The 21213-nt window shown below is 26.5% G+C and overlaps 1 protein-coding gene across 5 annotated transcripts; it reads right to left on the reverse strand.

The window, feature by feature from the left end:
* Positions 1-548: 548 nt before the first annotated feature.
* On the reverse strand, positions 549-20581 carry LOC141524864 (uncharacterized). 5 transcript variants are annotated; one of them, XM_074238992.1, is made up of 3 exons: positions 6398-6709; positions 5288-5986; positions 549-4154 (listed from the first exon to the last, which is right to left on the reverse strand). In XM_074238992.1, exon 3 carries the CDS (start codon positions 4070-4072, stop codon positions 1418-1420), a length of 2655 nt encoding a protein of 884 aa, XP_074095093.1. In that variant the 5' UTR covers positions 4073-4154; positions 5288-5986; positions 6398-6709; the 3' UTR covers positions 549-1417. The 5 variants fall into 5 exon arrangements, with proteins under 5 accessions (XP_074095093.1, XP_074095094.1, XP_074095091.1 ...); XM_074238993.1 differs by lacking the exon at positions 6398-6709 and adding an exon at positions 6042-6347 and having other exon boundaries at positions 5288-5936; XM_074238990.1 differs by lacking the exon at positions 6398-6709 and adding an exon at positions 6042-6347.
* Between the last annotated feature and the right edge of the window lie 632 nt (positions 20582-21213).

Raw genomic sequence — 21213 nt, forward strand, 5'->3', positions numbered from 1 at the left:
ATCTCGCGCAGGGTCTCTTACTTTAAATAAAAATAAAACGTAAAATTAAAAGCTATTTTGTAAAATAAAAATAAACAAACAAATAGGATAATAATTAATAGAATAAATGAACGAAATAATATTTAATTATTAACTTTTAATATTTTTTCATCGGATAAAAAAAATTAAGTATCCACTTAAATCAAATTTCCCGAATATACATTGATGCATACATAATTTATTAATTTCATTTTTTTAAATTTGTAATATAAATACTAAAATAATACAAAATTACGATTTAATACAATTCTACTTAACACTCTAATAATTTCACACTTTATTACTAATCATTTTATTAATTATTTAAAATATTTAATATTAATAATACGTGATATATACAATTTATTATTTATTTATTACGACAACGGATGAATAAATTATTTACATAAGTTGACATTCATATATTTTTTTATATATATATATATATATATATATATATATATATATATATATATATATATATATATATATATATATATATATATATATATATTAAATATAATATATAATAAGTCATTATTAATTAGATATGTATGGCGACATACTGAGATACAAATACAGGAAAGAGTGGGCTTTAATATAATGTTTTCAAGACGGTGCGATCGATTTATAAAAATAATAATAAACAAATAATTAAGACAGTAACAGTTACTGGCCATAAAGTCAAAGTCATTCACACATATTTTTTATATACTTTTCAAGTTATTCAATTTTATTACACATTTAAACGTTTATTCTTAGACATATATATTTATGATTAATTATTCAAACATCAAGTTACTTAGTAAGTTGCATGTATATATTTTTCAGCACAAATATTTTAAATCACATTCAATTTAACTGCTATTACAATTAATTACTATGATTTATTGATACTATTAAGAGCAATTTAAAGACAAGAAGGAAATAAAAAAAAAAAAAAAAAAAAAAAATAGTTATTTCGAATATAAATATTAAAGTAAATAAATAAATTTAAAAAGCACCGTCTATCCAACTCGCTTTATTCAGGACTCTTATTTTTATTAATCATTTTTTTTTTCTCTGTAATAGTGCTATCAGTCTTGAAATATGTGCGTGCTGGACAAACGTTGTATAATTATAATAATTATAATTAATATATGTATTTGAACCAGCATAATGGGTACTTGTAAGCCCACGTAGACCCATGCTCACTTCTTATAATCGATAAATCGATAATTATCAGTATTGATAACGGAGAGAGTCAGAGGGGGGAAGGGGGATTCCATCCTCATTGATCATTCATGATGATAGTCTTGATCATCAAGAACGTTATGGAAAAAAAAAAAAAAAAAAAAAAAAAAAAAAAAAAAAGGAGAGAATCTAGTCAAGAACTCTTCCTTGCAGTATCGATTTGGATTTAGCGTTGAATGCGTATAAAAGATTGTTTTACATCTTGCGGTGACATTTCTTGATAGTAACTCACTCGACGTGAAGAATGTGATCTTCCAGTACGTTGATTGGGCTCAAATTGAGTTGGAATCTGTGAAAACGAGAGATTAGGTGAATTATTTATTAAACTAGGATCTAAAATCAATGGCATTCGCTTCCAAAATCTCATCAACATTGGAGTATTTTTATTTTGTTTTTGATCTTCGTCATCAGTTGATTTAACGCGTGAATGCTGACGATCTAGGTGCCATGTTGGCGGTATCGGCCACACTGGGCGTTTGAAGGTACCAAGTTTAGCTGTTGCAAGTCGATTATTTTGCAGAGATGGATAGCGGTTATGATAACGTTCTTTTGAATCATCTGTATGAATGCTGTTGGCTTCTTCTGACGGAAATCTTACATAATTCGGACGAGTTGGCTGCTGGTCATGCAACGGAAATCGTACGTAATCTCTTGGAAGATTATAGGGAGGCTGATAATTATTATTGGGGAAAAAATTAACTGGATTTTTATTCAAATCGATTTTTTGGTTGTCAATTGTTTTTATCACAGGATTATCTTGTAATTTATGGCTACTAAAACTGGAAATATGCGGAGCCAGATCGTAATCAAAAACTTGTTTATTTTGAGAAAACGTTTCTTCTTTTTTTTTATCAGTGATAGGATTATGTGAGGATGTTTCTTGGTTTGTTTTATTATCTATAGGTTTTACAATAATTGGATTTAGTGACTGTTGTTCAGGCAAAACAGTTTCAGCCTCATTAGATGACGATACAGCCATTATTTCTGCGACATCTGCTTGAGGAAACGGCTTAACTGTTTGAAAAATTTGAGTATCAGTTTGACTTGGATAAACAATGAACGGTGTTGTTGACTTTAATGTTTTGGTTTCTGTCGTCGTTGTCTTTCTATCAATAAACCCGGTTAGCGAAGCTTCCTCAATCGTTATCACCGGATTAATGTTTTCAAACGGATCAAAAGTTTTGTCAACAATTGAAACTGGCATTTGTGTTTGGAATTCTGTAACTTTTTCCGTGTTCTCTGTTATTTCCGTATTGTCTTCGATCTCTTTATTGTCCAATGGCGTTGTCGATTGGATTTCTTTATCAATTTCAGTTGAACCATTATTTTTATCATAGTTAAGACCCACTAAAGTAGTCTCACGAATAAAATCACGATTAATATAAACTTCACTGGATATTTTATCACTATCATCCTTATCTTTATCGTTCTGAATATCAGGTGCAATAGATGAAGATGTAGTATAAAACCGTGAAGAAGTCGTTACAGTCATACCAGCTTCACTGTGCTTCAAAATTTCATAATCACTTTCCGTAGATTCTTCAAAGGCTTCCGTGTGATCTACAAGGTCTTCTTCATCTGTGTTATAATCTATGGTCAATTTATCGTTGTAATTATCATCGTAAATAATATCAGCATCTTTTTCAGTTACTTGAGCCGCATCTTCGTAATCCGTATTAGTGTTTATTGATACTAATGATGATGATGATGAGTTGAGAAAAATTTTAATAGGGCTTAAAGTAGTCGTTACTGTAGATTCAGGAAGGCTTATATTTATTTCTTCATTCGTGGAATTATTTCTTACATTAACGATGTCTTTATCAATACTTTGGTTATTTATTTTGTTTGAATCTTCCGTTATATTTGATTGTAATTTTGTTGGAGATAAAAGAACTACTAGAGTTGATATTGATGATTCATTTAATGAGTTTTCTTTATTTGAAGTAACTGTGTTATTTTTAGTGTCTGTATTGTTCGTTATATTGTACAATTTAATAGGAATTGTATAATCTACTATTTGAGAGCCATTTGAATTTGTTTCGATAATTTCTACAACAGGAATTAATTGTTCATTTTCTAATGATTTATCATCGTTAGGTTTTGTTTCATTATTTTTATTATTATTATCATCATTTTTGTTGTTGTTGTTGTTGTTGTTGTTGTTGTTGTTGTTGTTGTTGGATTCTTCAATTTCATAAACTGTTATTATTGTTTCCTGTTTCTTTGTTTCATTTTCTGGACGTTTATCATCTGATGATACAGATAAGGAAGGTTTTTCAGAAACACTATCTGGGTTTGGTGATTCTTTGTCAGAATTTATAACAATAGGAATGTTTAATTGAAAAGGTCCTAAAGAACCACTTGAGGAAGTAGATAAAGGTGGATTAAAATGCTGAGAATTTCCTAGATTACTGTACATTGCATTCAACCGCTGAAGAAGAAAATCAAAATAGGCTTCTTGATTGATATTGACATCCTTTACGCAACGATTCATACTGTCTGGTTGATAACCTTCAGGACAAGTTTGCAATGGTGGTGCTATAAATATACTCTTTGGAGTTATACGCCGTGGTGGACTTGGTGAATCCAACACAGAGCTATCTGCTAGTAACAATACGCTCCAAGCTAACGCACTTGGATGTTGGGGGTCCTCTAAAATGCTAATTCTTTTTGAGGATGGTGGTGGTAATGGTGGCGAATTTTTGAGTTCACTTGAGGGTGCTGATATAACATTGCTACTCAAAATACTTATAAATAACAGGATAATTAATTTATTTAAATTATTATTATTATTATGATTTTGTTTTTTGGATGATAACATTTTGACGGAATTATTCCACGGCTGATGGTTTTTTAACTTGTGATAATATTTTGATTGCTGGGCTGTGACATTGGAGTTATTTCTGTAACATAAAACAGAATAATGTGCCATAAGTAATACTGATAATGTAAATATAAAAAAATTATATTTCATAATAATACAAAGTTTTTATCGGGTGAAGTGATTAACTATTATTAAATATTCATGATTTATGTCGTATCTATAAAGTAAATTGTGTGTGTCTAATATATACGTAAATTATCAGAAAAATCAATTAAGATTAAAATCAAATAGTAAAATAAGCTTATCAGTAAGGCTTTAATATATACCGTTTAAGATACATAAACGTTAGTCTATGTTCTTGATGGTGATTGTTAGACACAGGTGTTATTATTCTTAGAAACTATAATAAGTTTACTCATTTAAGGAATGCTAGATAAAATATGTAATCTTCATTAAAATTAAAATCAATTTTCTAGCACGAATAGTATAAATAATAATTTTTAAAAAATTATTTAAAATTAAATTTAAGATATTTTTGATATTTATTTATAATTTTAAATTGTGAAGCTTTTAACTTAAATTTGAAAGAAAAATCGAGAAAAAATGATCAATAATAAAAAATAGAAAATTTATATCCTAGAGAACTGTTATTATCCGAGTTGAGTGATCATAAATTGTTTGAGTGGTAAATAATATGAATAATTTTTGTTACTTTAATATTAAATAAAGTGAAACTTCAATAGTTCACTTTCTGATAGTTTTATGCTTGAATTATAAATAATTTTTTCCCCTCTATTTCCATTTTCAAATAAATTAAACTAAAAAAATTATGAAAATAATTCAAATCAAATGCCAGAGCGTTAGAAAATGTCAAGGATTACTAAATGGAATAATTGAAAAATAATTTAATGATGAAATTAAGTCAGAATTATAAAAGAAAATTTTTACGATCAGATTGATTTCAAAAATCTTTGAAATAACTGAAATTTTTTTCGAATGTTTTCAATAAAATTAAAAAATGTTCAATAATAATTAATCCAGTTTTTGCGATCAGTGATAAAAAAAAAATTATTTCCTCATTTCTTACATAAATATGAATTATGCATTGTGAAATCACTAAGAACATTAAATTCTAACATATAGCTCGTATTCGTAAATAACTTGCGATAAAAATTTCACGGGTAGCTTAGAAAAACTAAAACATTGACTCACTTTTACAGTTCTGATAATTTTCTAAACTTTCACTGTTTGATAAGTTATAAATTACTTATCAGTGGTGACAAATTAAAATTTTCAGTTACTAATGCATTTTAATCTTATTTTTTTTTTTTTAAACTTTACTCTTAAAATACAATAAAGTAATAGAGTAGATATTTTACGTAACGGCTTAGATATTGTTCTCACCCCTCTTACTTAAGAAAATATATATTTTTTTTCCTAAAAGGCTCGTTGAAAGTGCGTAGAAAAAAGGAAAATTTATTATCGATAAACGTGTTTAGAATTTCAAATTTTTTCATTGTATTTTTTTTTTTTTTTTTTTTTTCACATCGAATATTTTACAAAGTTAAATTACATATTTCAATATCAATAAATATTTATAAGCCAACAACCAAATAGGTTTACAATTTTTTTGGTACGATTTAAAGTTACAAAAATTGCTTATTTATTATTTATTTAAAATGTACACTTGTAACTATCACTTAAAACGATTCCATCACAGTCCTTTGCATTGTTATTATAATTTTCATTTACTAGTCGATGTGTTTTAAGTTCATTATCATCGTTGGAGTCGTTAACCGGTATCATAAAAATATTGGAGAACCATTTATACAGTTAATAACCATTAATAATGCCATTAGAACTGTTATAGAAATTAAAATGATATCAAATTCATCGTATTTTATAAATTTCCTGTAAATTATAAACAGGTAGAAAATTTTAAATACAAGTTGAAAATTTGTATTACCGTTGTCTCTACTATTGAAATAGTCACACTGATAATATTTAAGGTTATACCATGTGTTTATGTGCTCCAAAATTTTATCTATACTTCTAATAACCTTTATCAATTTATATGATTTATTTTAGTACACTTTATTGTTTTATTTATTATCTACAAAACTAATGCTTATTAATTTTTAACTTTCAAAATATTAAAAACTATATTACAAGATATATATATCACTGTCTCAAAAACGTGTACTAATATATATTGCGTTGAATAATATTAATATACATTTAAAATTTAAACATAATAATGTTAATCATTGAATAAGTTTATCAGAATAACTTAAAAATTTTTAATTAAATATTTAACATTACCGTTTTATTGATAATTTTTTTTTTCTTTTTTTTTACAACCGCAAGTCTGCCAGTGTCTAATTCTAATTCTAATCGAAAAATAATTTCATTGAGACATATCGTGTTTTAAAACACCAGAAATTATAATGTGATTCAAAGAAACACTTGTAACTCATATAGCTCGGTAACCATGCGTAAGCATTCATAGCAATGTTATAAGAGAGTGAGTACATAGTATTATAGTATTATACAGTGTATATACATTTAATATATGTAATATAAGAGAAGCCTTTCGAAACTTAAACTTCTAAGCGCATTCCACAGGATTGTGATCGCTGTGAATTTTCTTATTACTCTATATACCTATGTATGTACTCAGAATTATCATTGACAGAACAGAGCTCTGCATTCACAGTATTTCGAAAGTATTTATACATTCTACATATTACACTTGTTGTTAGCTATTATTTTTTTCATGCTTTAATCGCGTAATATAATAATCGTTCTATCTTTTAATTAATTTTTTTTTTTTTTATTCACAAATATCTATCGGTTGGATCTGAATATTTATTTTTTTTATAAATAAATATAAATATTCAAGTCAATATCATAAATTTATTCGATTAAAATAAAATAAATGTAAATATTAATTAATAAGTTGTTTACTTTTCAATTTATTATTTATCGAGTAAAAATTGAGTGGGAGTTATTGTATTTTTCTTTTTAAATTAAGATGTACGGGTATATATATATATATATATATATATATATATATATATATATTTTTTTTTTTTTTTTTTTTTTTTTTTTAAGAGGTAAAGAGTTGTTTACTTTAGCGATAAAAATTGAAATTGCAATAGAAGTAGACGATCTTTGACCTGACAATTTTTTAAAAATAAATACTTAATATTATAACTTGGGATTAAAGACGATGAGAGATAAGAAGTGAGGAAGAGTCAGTATAGTTAGAAAGTTTAAAGAAAAATTTTTTTATCCTTTTTTTTGTCTTCCTTTTAAAACCTGTAGGTGTAGGTCGTATATTTCAGTACCTTGTTTTTGCTTTAGCCTTTGGCTATAACCGATCAGAGAAAGAAAAATAAAAATAATAATCGTATATAATTCTGAGAATGATGAGGTCAATCAACGTTAAAAATATTAAACAGTCAATACTTTTTATCTGAAAGAAAAATATATTTTTATTCTTTTGTAAGGAGAGGATTTTATGTGACAGAGAGATAAAAAACCATTGCCATGGTGACAAAACTGATACTATTTGATGAGGTTATATTAACACATACATGTTTATATAGATCTATAATATAATGAGAAAGAGACTACTAAAGTAGGAGCAGAGACAGCAGTTTCCGCAGAGAGAATTCCAGAACACGTTCGCGGCTCGTTTGGCCGTAATCCAGTGTCCCTTTTATACTGTCTCTCATCCCATTTAGGAATTTAGGATCGTCCTATCATCCCATCTTGCCTTTATAAACTTGATATCATTAATAGTTTAGACTAGTTATCGATGATGAGGAGAGTTTACTCCAAAAGACAGTAATATATATACATTGCACTCTCGAAGAGTATAAGAGGAAGAAGGAGAACAGAGTATAGTATGAGCCATTTAGACTTTATGAATAAACTTATGCGTAGTATACTCCTTCCTCTTTACTGAGAAAGCTTCCACGAAACTTCTCGAGCTTATTTTGCTAATCTCCAAAGGCGTCACATTCTACCACTACTTATATCACTACTCTGTAACTGAACATACGAATAGAATAGGAATTAAGGGAGAAAGCATAGACTACTTTGAAGTTTAAATTGTCTGCCGGAAGCTCTCATATTACCTTGTTTTGCCTAGACTATCCAGTCATGCTCTATATAGCTTACACACCATCGTCAGCAACGGCATCCTCAATCAATATATCATATTATCTCTTGGCCCTTTCATCTTTATTCTCACATGTTTTCATACATAATTGTTTCTTTAATCATCCTTTGTATTTTTTCGCTAAACATTATTCTTTGCCTTTTTATTTTATTTTTTGTCATAAAATTTTAGAAACGATAAAATAAAATTTAGAGTATTTATTAATGTTGTTTAACATCACGAGACATCTTAATAATAATAATAATAATAATAATAATAATAATAAAAAAAAAAAAAAAAAAATTACTTAAGTATACTTGAACAGAAAAGTTTTTATCTTGAAAAAGTTCATAAAATGTTATACAAATGTATAACCAAAAAAAAAAAAAAAAAAAAAAAAAAAAAATAACAGACGTTGATGGTGGTTCGGTGGCAAAACTTTTTAGTGTCGTTACGTGAGTTTGCTTGGTCGTCATCGTCGTTGTGGTCGAAATGTAGTTGGTTAAAGCACATGGGACCATCAGGACGACATGAGTTGATCCTTCTGGGCATTCTGTATTAGTCCATCGGCTATATGCACGTGTATATAAATATATAGATATATATCGTCTACTACTATATGTATCTGGAATAGTTTGAATATATGATATAGCAGCAGCAGGGAGAAAAGCAAACGCAGATGCCCCAGGGCACTCGAACCTCGTCTCTCAATTCACTTTCGTCCTTCACGGCTCAATCGCTCTCTCTTTTTCTCTTCATCTCCCTCGTGAATTAAAACACTCTCTTCTATTTATTATGATTTTAAATGCACATTTAAATTATTTTTTTCCACCTGATTGTAAAAAGTCTATTATGAAATAAAATTTTTTTTAAATAAAAAAATTTTTTTTTTTTTTTTTTACATAATACACCAACATTTCCTTTGTTTAGATTTTAACCTCGACATTAAAAGTATTACCGTAATCTTAAATAAAAAATTAACTTGAAAATATAAGTTGATATTTTTTTATCAGACATTTTTTTTTTTTTTTTATATATATATCAATGAATAAAATAAAAATATCTAAATGTGTATGGAGTTTATATTTAGCAAACGAGTGTTTTTTTCACTGGTACTCATTCGTTTTCTTCGAGTGTAATAGCTTGTACTTTGTATTTTTATTATTTTTTATAAAGCAACAATAATAATACTTTTTTTTTTTTTTTTTTAAAACGTACAAGGAATAGTTTGGTGTTATATCTTATTAAAATATTGTAATACAATCCAAGTATTCAAGGCAATACCCTAGCGTAATTTCCATTCTGCAGTGGGTGAATGTTGGCTGCAAGTTCGACAACCCATTGTCGTTGTTTCTGTTGGTTACATTTTATTTTTATTTCATTTTATTTAACTTGACTTTATTATATTTTTTTGGTTTATTTTTGTGTTTATTTATTTTACTCCCTTTGTATAGACTCGTTCTCAGCAGGTCTTGGATTATATTATACACGTGCTAGAAACACCAAAGACCTTCGATCCTTGTCCAGTCGTGCGTCAAGGCTTTCTTCGATTTTTCCCAGTCCAAGCTCTTTCTTTCTCTGTTTCTCTGCTTTTTTATCCTTAGTATTGGCTATTTACTTTTATTTAATTCACTCTCAAGAACTTAAGGATAAACGATTCTATTTTAAAAAATATCTTTATGATTTTTGCCAACTATTTCAATAGTAATGTAACTAATAAAATTTTTTTGAAAACCCGGATTTTCGCTAATTTTTTTTTTTTTTTTAAAGCCATTAAACCGGATTTTCTTTTTATTTTTAATGTTCAGATTAATGTCGGGAGCAATGGCTTCTTATTGACAAAAACATTCTTTTAAGATGACTCGGTAAAATCCTCGTGAACTCTTTATATTTATTATCTATTTATCTTTTTTGGATATTAAAATTTATTGAATGAAAAAAAAAAAAAAATGAAGATAAATTGCTCAGTATTATAAATTACTAATTGTAATTTTTTTTTAATTATTATTTTGGAGTCGGTACAATATTTGGGTTTTACATCAGATTAAAATATAGATAAAAATAAAATCTAATTTCATTTAATAAGTAATTTAATGTAGGCTTGAAAAAAATAATTCTTTCAGTAATTAACAACATAATTACTCAATTATATAATTGAATTGTGAACAATATAATGTTGTTTTGCGTGTTTTAATAAATAAACAGAAAGCGGAAGAATATGTGACATGCAATATCGCAGTGTGATAACGGAATATTTCCGGTGTTCATATAAAAATCGACATTTTGGTATTCTTTTGATGTTAGTTTTATTAATTTTTAATAATATGCTAACTATATTACTACAGTTTAATATTTATGCTGGGTCAGTATCAAATCTAATTGGTATTTTTGATCAGTTATAAAAACTAACAAAAGTTTGTTATTTAATAAATATGTTGATGAAATTTGATTACATAAACTACCATTGATCAATCGACAAATAATTTTATAAGTAGAAGGGTATGGCTGATAAATTTAAAGAGAGATGATGTATTAATATAAAATACGCACGATTGTTGTATGGATATATTTTGGGTCAGTGCCAAAACTTTTCAGAGCGTTGGGTGCATATTTCATATGGTCTTGATATGGCCCATAAAAATTCTGGATCTTGTAGTAAAGTCCACGTTAAATAGCAATAATGTTTACTTAGATCAGAATATTAAAATAGTTAATTTCATAAAAATAATTAAAAAATTTTTATGTATTAATAAAAATAATAACCCCATGAAACTTGAAGCGATATTTATTTAATTTTTTTTTTTTTTTTTTTTTTTTTTTTTTTATTTACTACCGTTGTTATTCAATATTTTTAACTAATTATAAGTTTAATTAATATCGTAGACATTAAATTATATTATATGACATTTTTGGTCGCTAAAATCCGGATTGAAATGGCCCGCGGGTCAAAATATATTTTCGCCCTATGCCATCCATATCTCTTCGGTACGATCGTACTCGTCGGCGTACCCAGGCCGTTGGAGATTATTTCTAGTTTCTCTTCAGTAGTATGTATTGTAATATACATAAACTATTTACTCCCAACTTAAACTTTGTTCTGTATATTCTGCGCTCTCATCTCATCAGCCATTTTCATCCATCCCTTTAGTGTATTTAACATCAGATATTCTAACTCAACTAATTATAATGTACGAATTATTTTGTAAAAAATCTAACTTCTAATCTCTACTAATTTATCTCGACTGAGAAACCGAATTAATTGGAGTAATTTTTTTTTTTTTTTTTTTAAATGAAAATATTTAATTAAATAAATGAAATAGCAGTTGAAATTGTAAAAGGAAATATTTTATTAAATATTAACTTTATTTGAAAAAATAAATTAATTTTAATGATAAATTATTTAATATGAGAGGTCGATCAATTGTGGCCAATAGCAATAATAATAATTATAATCATAATGTTAATCAGTATCACAATAACAATAATAGTAATAAGCATGAAGATGGATGATAACAAGGTGTGCTCTTGTATATGTTCAACTGGTTTTTAAAATGAGGAATTGACCCGATTGTTAACCCGTGAGTTCTCTTTCGCACACAATGTTTCCCACTTTAATCTTTTACGATCATGATGGTTTGCTTTCTTGTATAAATTCAAATAATTTTATTATCACGGTATGAGCACAAGTATATTTTAATATATCGGTCGTTATGAAAATAAATTTTTTTTTAATAAGTGATAAGTATGTAATTTTAAAATTAAATCAGGGATTTTTTATTGGTCACGTGGTGAGTGGTAAGTAAGGCCTATACGGCACGTAAGGCTCCAGTTAAATTGTGTGTCTCATCGTGAAACAGTGTCAGTGACCGACAGCCTAAGGCCAACAGACCACCTTGCGCATGACAAGACATAACAAGCTTTTTAAAGATTTACTTGAACTTTAAGCAACGTTTACAGATAAATTCAAACATCAGTGAGATTGAGAGTAATGATATCGATGAGAAAAATTTATAATATTACATTATATATATATATATATATATATATATATATATATATATATATATATATATATATATATATATATATATACTCTTGACTTTATATTAAAGACCGTTTCTTCAATTTCCTCTGGCGCTCTCACCAGCAAAAAGGTCATCAAATTTCCGATAAATTATAAAATTACATATTTATAAATTTATTTAAATTAAATCAATAATTTACTTACAAATAAATTAATTATTTTAAAAAATATACATCAACTATGCTTTTAATTAAAAGAGAATTTTAAAAACTATATCAAGGTTTGACATTGACCCAGTCGCTATCCTACTTTTATCTACACTCCTTTTTTGAGTTTCTTTAATCGTATTTTCTTTGAAAAATTTTTTAAACAAATTTAAAATTTCAATTTAATTTATATATATTTTTAAGCAATGTTAAAAGTAATTTGTATTCTGTTACCTTCTCATTCTAGCTGATAATGTATAATATTGAAAGTAAAAGTATTTTTACTAAATATGCACTCGTAGGATTAACACACACACACACACACACACACACACACACACACACACACAACTAATTAATTGAATAGTTAATTTATCTATTGATTGATTTTTAAACAAAGTACGGTAAAGTTAAAAATCGTAAAAAAAAATAAAACAAACACTTTTTTATACGTGACACATATAGATCCGTGTGTACACACAAAATCATCGATCTCATTATAGCAACCCACTTTGAAATGTGCTAGACTAACGGACAAGTAAACTCGTTCAATATTTTATCTCCAATAATTAAAAGGCTAATAAATAAATTTATTAATTTACAGTTTATATAGCTTATGCATTCGAAAAAAAAAAAAAAAAAACCAAAGTTGATTCACAGGAAATGAATCATATTAAAAATTAAAAAAAAAAAAAAAAAAAAAAAAAAAATATATATATAAGCTCTTTTAAAACATCCCAATTAAAATGTATCATTACTTTTATTTCTCTTTGTTTGTCTACTAAGAAGCACAATGTATGGATTGATTTAATTATATATAATAAAGTAATTCTTTATAGTTTATAGATATATGTGCATGTAATAATACAGCATGAGAAAATTAATTAAAATTGTATGTTTATCGTAGGTATATACCTTCATATGTATGTTATATTAAAAGAAAATAAATAGGTATATCATATGAAGTTTATGATTTGACAAGTGGCTTGAAGACATACTTACTAGCCGCAGACAACCGGAAAATATTGACGTTGTGTAACCTCAGGTAATTCCCATGCTTCCCCGAAAGACTGTTCTTTATATGTGCTGTCCGTTTAATCATTAATGTATGTGTAACTTTAGTGTAAATATTCGAATCAACTTTATGGTCATAAAATTTTATAATTATGTAATTATAATTAAATTAATTTATTACTCGCTTTTTAATAAAGTTTGAGTTAAAACTCAAATATCTGAACATTTTTCACGAAGATACAAGTTCACTTTCAATGTATTTTGTCCTTATAATTTTGTTTAACTATCTACATTTATGTTTAATGTTTATATTCGTTTATTATTATCTTTAAATAATAATCACAATAAAAAAAAATCAATGATTACACAACGGACCTTGGTCATGAAAGTCTCTTTTATAATTTCTTGACAGTAATTCCATGCTCACAATGATTTTTTTTTTTTTTTTTTTTTTTTTTTCATTCTTCATGACATTGAAAGGATGAGGAGAAATTCATGTTTGCTAATCTTGATTCAATGCTGATTACGACATTTATTGAATAATATGAATCTATATTTATGTTTCTTTAAATTTTTTAAACTGTATTAACGTAAACAATTTATCATTTTTAACTTTTCGTTCAATAAAATTAAAATTTTTAGTAACAAGAGTCAAAGGTTAATCTTTAGGTTTAATACAAATGTCTTAAGCTTAAACAATTTTAATAGATTCTGAATCATTTAAATTTTCTTAAAAAACCGGAAAATAATTAATCGTATTTTTAAATAAATGATACCTGCGGACTATTTATTCGACAATAAATTGACTAAAAATTTAATTATTTTCTACCTAAAACCTTACTAATAATGAAAATTAAAAACGAAAGAATTTTTTTTTCTTAGTCACGATGGTACAGTAATCATAATTAACACACAATTTACGAGCCTCTAAACGGGACATTAGTATTTAAACAAAAAAAAAAAAATAATAAAAAAGTATGGTCTATAATAATATTGTTATGCTCGAAAAATAAAAAAAAAATTGAAAAATAAATTACCATAGAGTGGTGTTAAAAATTTTACCGTAATCTAAAATTACTTCCTTTGTATACTAGGGTGGGTCAAAAAAATCGAATAATTTATTTTTGACTTTATACTCTGAAAAATAGGTTCGTAGACACCTAAAAAAGAATTCTCTCCAAGTATAAGCTCTTAATTATAACGGGAAGGTCCTCCGCTTTGCGGGTTTCTATTTTTTTCGAATAATCAGATAAAAAAATTTATATCTCGCTTCCAACTGCTTGGAAAAATATTCCATGGCATAGATTTTGTGAGAAATTGAATGCTTTACAAAAAAGGTCTCTTATGACTTTTTCAAAAACTCAACCGATTAAAAGATATTCATAGTTGAAGTTTGGCTATTTTAAGGAAAATATTCGTTTTTATTATGAATTTTATAAGTCGATGAAAAAAATTATTTCGGATTGCGGAACTCATGATTTTGTAGGAAATTTACTGCTCTACAAAAATGGTCTCTTATGATTTTTGATTAAGTGAAGCCGTTACGAGATATTCATCGTCAAACATTAACGAATATCAATATTTCCAGTTTTTGATCAATAATTCGATAAATTTTAATTTAAACTATGAGTTTCAGGAAAATTTACATAAATTTGAGTTTCGATCGATAAAGAAATGTTATAATAAGTTAGATAAAGAATTATTGGAATTATCATTGATTTTCCTTGGAGAAATGCCTCAAGAAAAGATTTCTTTCAAACGTCCTGGTGCTGTTCATCATGCTAGATGGATGGCTAAGGCCATTTATAGTTTGAAAATGTATCTATTCAGAGATGAATTCAAACTCTCTCAGAAAGAATTGCATGGTCTTCGTCATTTCTGTATTTTTATAGTCACATTGTATTTAAAAGCTTGGTTTTCATCAACTTCTGCAACAACTGCTGCTTATCATGACTTGCAGTTTATGAAAAATTTATTGGAGTACAAACATATCAATCCTTTGATTTCTTCAGCTACGTGTGAAAAAATGATTTCGCACTTATGGTATTTGAGCGATGAACTTGCCATTTTATCACTGTTTGACGATGGCGTTCCATTAGAAGTAAAAAAGTATTGTTGAAGCTGTTAATACTCGTGAAGGTACAGATTCTAAAGCTAAAAGATTTGTAATTGCTAAAAAGATTTGAATTCATTGGCGCAGAGAACTCTGAGTGACTTTGTGTCTAAAAAGTCATTAAATCTTTTCAAAATCTTCGATCTACCGTATGACTTTCTTGATATCGATGTTGAATTATGGCCTACTAATGAGAGTTATCTCGAAAATAAAGAATACTTTCAACAACTAAAAGTTGTCAATGATTCAGCAGAGCGAGCTGTTGCATTAGTCAGTGAATATAATCAATGCTTGACAAAAATGAAGAACAATTCCAGTACTTATTGCAAGTTGTCAAAGAACATCAAAAAACATTCCCAAATTGTAATAAAAGAAATTATTTATAGTAATAGCGTACTGTTATGTTAAAAATATAGACAATTATATTGCAATTGATAATTTAATAAAAAATTTATCTATAAAAAAGTTAAATACTGGTTGTTTCTCACTTGATTCAATACTTTTCATATTAAATTTGACAAAGAAATATGTCATTCACTTCAAATTAAACTAATCATTGGCTATATGTCGAAAAAAATGCTCTAATTTCTTGTTTTAATGCAATCAAACAAGCTCAAGACTGAAAACAATATTAAAAAATTGTTTATAACATTTCTTTATCGATCGAAACTCAAATTTATGTAAATTTTCCTGAAACTCATAGTTTAAATTAAAATTTATCGAATTATTGATCAAAAACTGGAAATATTGATATTCGTTAATGTTTGACGATGAATATCTCGTAACGGCTTCACTTAATCAAAAAATCATAAGAGACCATTTTTGTAGAGCAGTAAATTTCCTACAAAATCATGAGTTCCGCAATCCGAAATAATTTTTTTCATCGACTTATAAAATTCATAATAAAAACGAATATTTTCCTTAAAATAGCCAAACTTCAACTATGAATATCTTTTAATCGGTTGAGTTTTTTGAAAAAGTCATAAGAGACCTTTTTGTAAAGCATTCAATTTCTCACAAAATCTATGCCATGGAATATTTTTCCAAGCAGTTGGAAGCGAGATATAAATTTTTTTATCTGATTATTCGAAAAAAATAGAAACCCGCAAAGCGGAGGACCTTCCGTTATAATTAAGAGCTTATACTTGAGAGAATTCTTTTTAGGTGTCTACGAACCTATTTTTCAGAGTATAAAATCAAAAATAAATTATTCGATTTTTTTGACCCACCCTATTGACTACTAGATCAACTGTAATATTTATCAATTAAAAACAATAATAAAAACGTCAGTTATTATCTGTTAGTTCAATGACCTTTCAAAAAGACTACAAATGAGAGGTAGGATATAAAATAAAAATAATAAAAAAACTAACGAAATATAAAGTGAAGCAAAATGAACTAAATTGGAAATTGTTGAGTTCGACAGACGTTTTCATGAAAAATATTTTATCTATTTTATTGTATCGAATCAACATTTTTTTTTATTTTCATAAATGAATTTATTGACTTATTAAATTTTCATTGACCGGAGTACGAACACGGACAAATATAACTTCAATAAATTACAAATAACAAGTTCAATAAATTTAATTTTTTGGAAAAAGAATTTTTTTTTTTTTTTGTGACAGAAACTATGATATTAAAAATTTTGTTGAAAAAAATACGATTATATTTATTACAAATTTTTATTAGATATTCTATTTATAGACTAGATACAGGTAATGGTATGAAACCTTATAAAAACAAGAACAAATATAAAAGTTGTGTATTTTTTCTACACGTAATGATAATAATAGTAGATTTTGTACATCAGTATGGGATATAGTAGGCAGTTTAAAAAAGGTGTGACAGCCGACCCACTTGCTTCACAAATACGATCATGTTTCTATATATGAAATATATGCATCAAATATACATACTCTCTTCTTATAAATTAATTGCGTGCATAAGATGAGACAGGTGGTTATCGTATATATATATATATATATATATATATATATATATATATATATATATATATATATATATATATATATATATATATATATATATATATATATATATATATATGTCATAAACTAAGATTAAACCATCACAAACAAATGGCATATAAATATATACATTACACCACACGGTGTAATTGCAGTGATAATATATATATTAATACGGTGATTTAAAAAAACTCTCTCGTTGGTTGCTCATATACATATACATGTATAAAATGTCGCTCATTAGAAAGTGTCGCGAATAAATTTGTTTTTGTTTTATTGACATGAATCTATTGGGGAAAAAGTAGGAAACTAATTCACGAGCGTTATATTAAATACTGGATGGAAATAAATAGAAAATTACATTAACAACTAAATTTATTGTAAAATGAAAATTAAAGTTATCTTTAAATCTTAAAACGATCGTAAAGCACACCCTAAAGCTTCACGTTATGAGCTGTATAAGCAGCAATTGTGATTCAATTTAATAAAAATTTCCGCGCAATGTTAATTTGAGAGTATTACGTGGTTGGTTAGAATATATACTCCATAAAGGGAAAAATAATAAATTTATAGTAATAAAAATCTGTAAATGGTTACTATGAAAATTCTCACGACAATATTATTACAAAGGAGGCTGGTAAATATACACGCAATGGTTGTAGTGCACCTGACATTTAGCGCAGCCGGGCGCGCGCAACGTAACCGTGCGAGCAAAGTCCGTACTGTGGTTACTGATGTGGTGGAATAGCTGCAACACTAGCAGGTAGCGAATAGAACGAATGTACACATCAAGTATAAAGTAAAAAGGTAAAAAGTTAAGTAAAACGAATAGAACTTCATATAGAAGATACACCATAAAAGTCTTTTAACACAAAGAACATTCGTAGAAATACATAAGTCTTAATTTCTTTTAATCTTATTTATTCCGTGTTCAATATATATATATATTATTTTATTTAGAAAAAAAAAAATAACTAAAAATTTTTCAATAAGCATATCATTACTTAGCAATATAATTATCATTATATTCGATCAATTAATCATTAAAATTTAATAAAACAAAATTAAAACAAAATAATAATTTATAAGTATGCCATGGACAAATTGAAATTAATTTTCATTAAAAGTCAAATTAACTATTTGACGCTAATTGATCTCTTTCTACTCAGGAAAGTACATGATTATATTACGCGAGCTATTCAGCCTTAACTAAAGACAGCAAATAATATATATTGTATATTTAACATCCTCTATTATGTATTAATACATAAACTGTAGCAATATATATATATATATATATATATATATATATATATATATATATATATATATATATATATATATATCATATTTTGTCGGAATATAGATGATAATCCTGATGAATAGTTAATAGATGGGATGAGGATGAGGAGTGAGAAAATCTGTGTAAAATTAATTATAAACGCGTGTGTAGTGTGTGGCGTGTTACACTTTCTATCTCGGTAATCCAGTTAAACCAATCACTCTTTGAGCTGATTAATTATTTAATGAACAACCCCTCTGTATACTGTATACTGTATACTGTATAAGCTACCTCACTTGCTCTATTATAGAATATAGAATCCAAGAATGCTTTGTCTTCATTGAAGGCCCATAATTAGATCATACCATCATCAAAATTATCCTAATAAATTTCTGCAGTTCAACTACTCTAATATATATTTATATTTATATTTATATCCAGAGAGATTAAACTCAAGTAAATTGTTTCTATTTTCTATTGTATTTAGTGTTACCATTTCATATATAAACAAAAGATATTTTGTAATTGTAATTTTATAATTACAAGAGATTTTAATAGTTTTATGCGTTGCATGTGTGATAAAGACAATGCAAGAGTTGGGTCAAGAACAAATAGATTCTCGGTCATTCTTATTCTTATGTATTATGTTTAATTTTGTTTGGTTAAAGATCTAACGGTACTTTATACCAAACTTATCTTTGATGTTGATGATGCTGCTGATGGTAGTAGTGATGAGTGATGATTATAATGGTAATGATAATGAGAACTCAATTATAACTCGTTTGTTCTAGTGACTCTTATAGACTAAATACTTTAACTGTAGAGACACTAGTCAGCTTTTTTTTTTTTTTTTTTTTTTTTTTTTATTTTGACAATAGGTAGAAAATTTTTTCTAATAAGATTAGAATATTTTTTTGAAAATTTTTAGGATTTTTTAAACAAATAAATTGTGGAGAAGAAAATTTTTTTTTTAAATTCCATTCAACATTAAGTCATATAAACAACAAACAAACTTACCATAAAAAATAATTGAAAAAAAAATTTCTTAGCCAAAATAATGAATCAGGCTGATGGAGAAGAATAAATAAAATCCTTCGATAGATTTGAATCACAAGTACAATTTTAATTACTAATTATTACGTGTATATAGCTGACACTTTCACATAAACAAAACAAGTCACGTTGCAAAAAGAAACTATTTACTTTTAACACCTTAGCAAAAATAAATATATTTATAAATTTTTTTATAAATGGGTATCAATGGTAATTTAAAAGAGCTGAGTAGCACTTTATTAAGTTTAATTATTTATGTTATGACAAGATGACATCCAATGTTTAACATACACGTGTAAATGTATAATACAATAAATTATTAATTAATTTTTGTATCCCAGTCTATACATAAATGTATCACTTAATATGTGACGACAGTGAGTGTTAATAAAGTCACTTGCAGTCTAATGATTTATTTTCATTAAAATATCCATGTACTTCTCGCCTCTCTATCTCTACCCAATTGTCTTTTAAAACTTCGCCTGACATTTCGTCTTCAACATATACTACTACTATTGTCAATAATTAATCAAATTTTTATTCAATAAATTAATTTTGAATTTTCTCACCAATGGTTTATTGTTTATTTTTATGAAAAAAAATTTCCAAGTTTATTTTTTGATTATTAAATAATTTACTCCAATTTTAAAAAAATTTATTTTATCGTAACTTGCTTAAAAAAAAAAAAAAAAAAAAGTCACAAAATTTTATAACAAGAGAAAAAAAAAAAAAAAAAAAAAAAAAAAAAAAGTATCAAAAATGTTTCTCTGTCCTTAATCTTTCCTTCAACTTTTACTTTTTTTATATTTTTTTAATTTCTCTAAAAAAAAAAATACTCAAAAAAAGTTTTACGTCTATTCCCTTTCACTTTACACCTTCACAAAAATAAAAATAAAAAACGTGGCACTAAAAATAAAACTTGCAGATAAAAATTTTCATTAAAATTATTGTTTAAAAATAAAATATTAAAAAATCAACAGTTGAATTTTTCAAAAAAAAAAAAAAAAACATAAATATAATAGCGATAAGCCAACTCTATTTTAAAAGTCGTTCTCCTCGCGTTTGCGTAGAATTTTCTTTCCGTTCGTAACGGGCGTCGAGTGGCGACTGCCGTTTCTTCGGTGTACAATCGAGTTCTCGGGTAAAGCCGACGAGTGAGTGTTGTATATCTCTCTTACACATTTCGGTATCTCTCGCTCATTGCTTGTTGCCCCTTCCTCGATCTTTCTCTCTCTTAACTTTTATTTATTATGACTCCAATTGTATACTCTCCAAAAAAATATTTTT

The sequence above is a fragment of the Cotesia typhae genome, unplaced genomic scaffold, assembly GCF_013202065.1.
Source record: "Cotesia typhae breed Kobodo isofemale line unplaced genomic scaffold, CoteBio_Ctyphae contig_23, whole genome shotgun sequence".
Lineage (NCBI taxonomy): Eukaryota > Metazoa > Arthropoda > Insecta > Hymenoptera > Braconidae > Cotesia > Cotesia typhae.

Bases quoted from the DNA above. Each gene is read 5' to 3' on its own strand.
- LOC141524864 (XM_074238991.1), bottom strand. From the start codon at position 4,072: ATGTTATCATCCAAAAAACAAAATCATAATAATAATAATAATTTAAAT.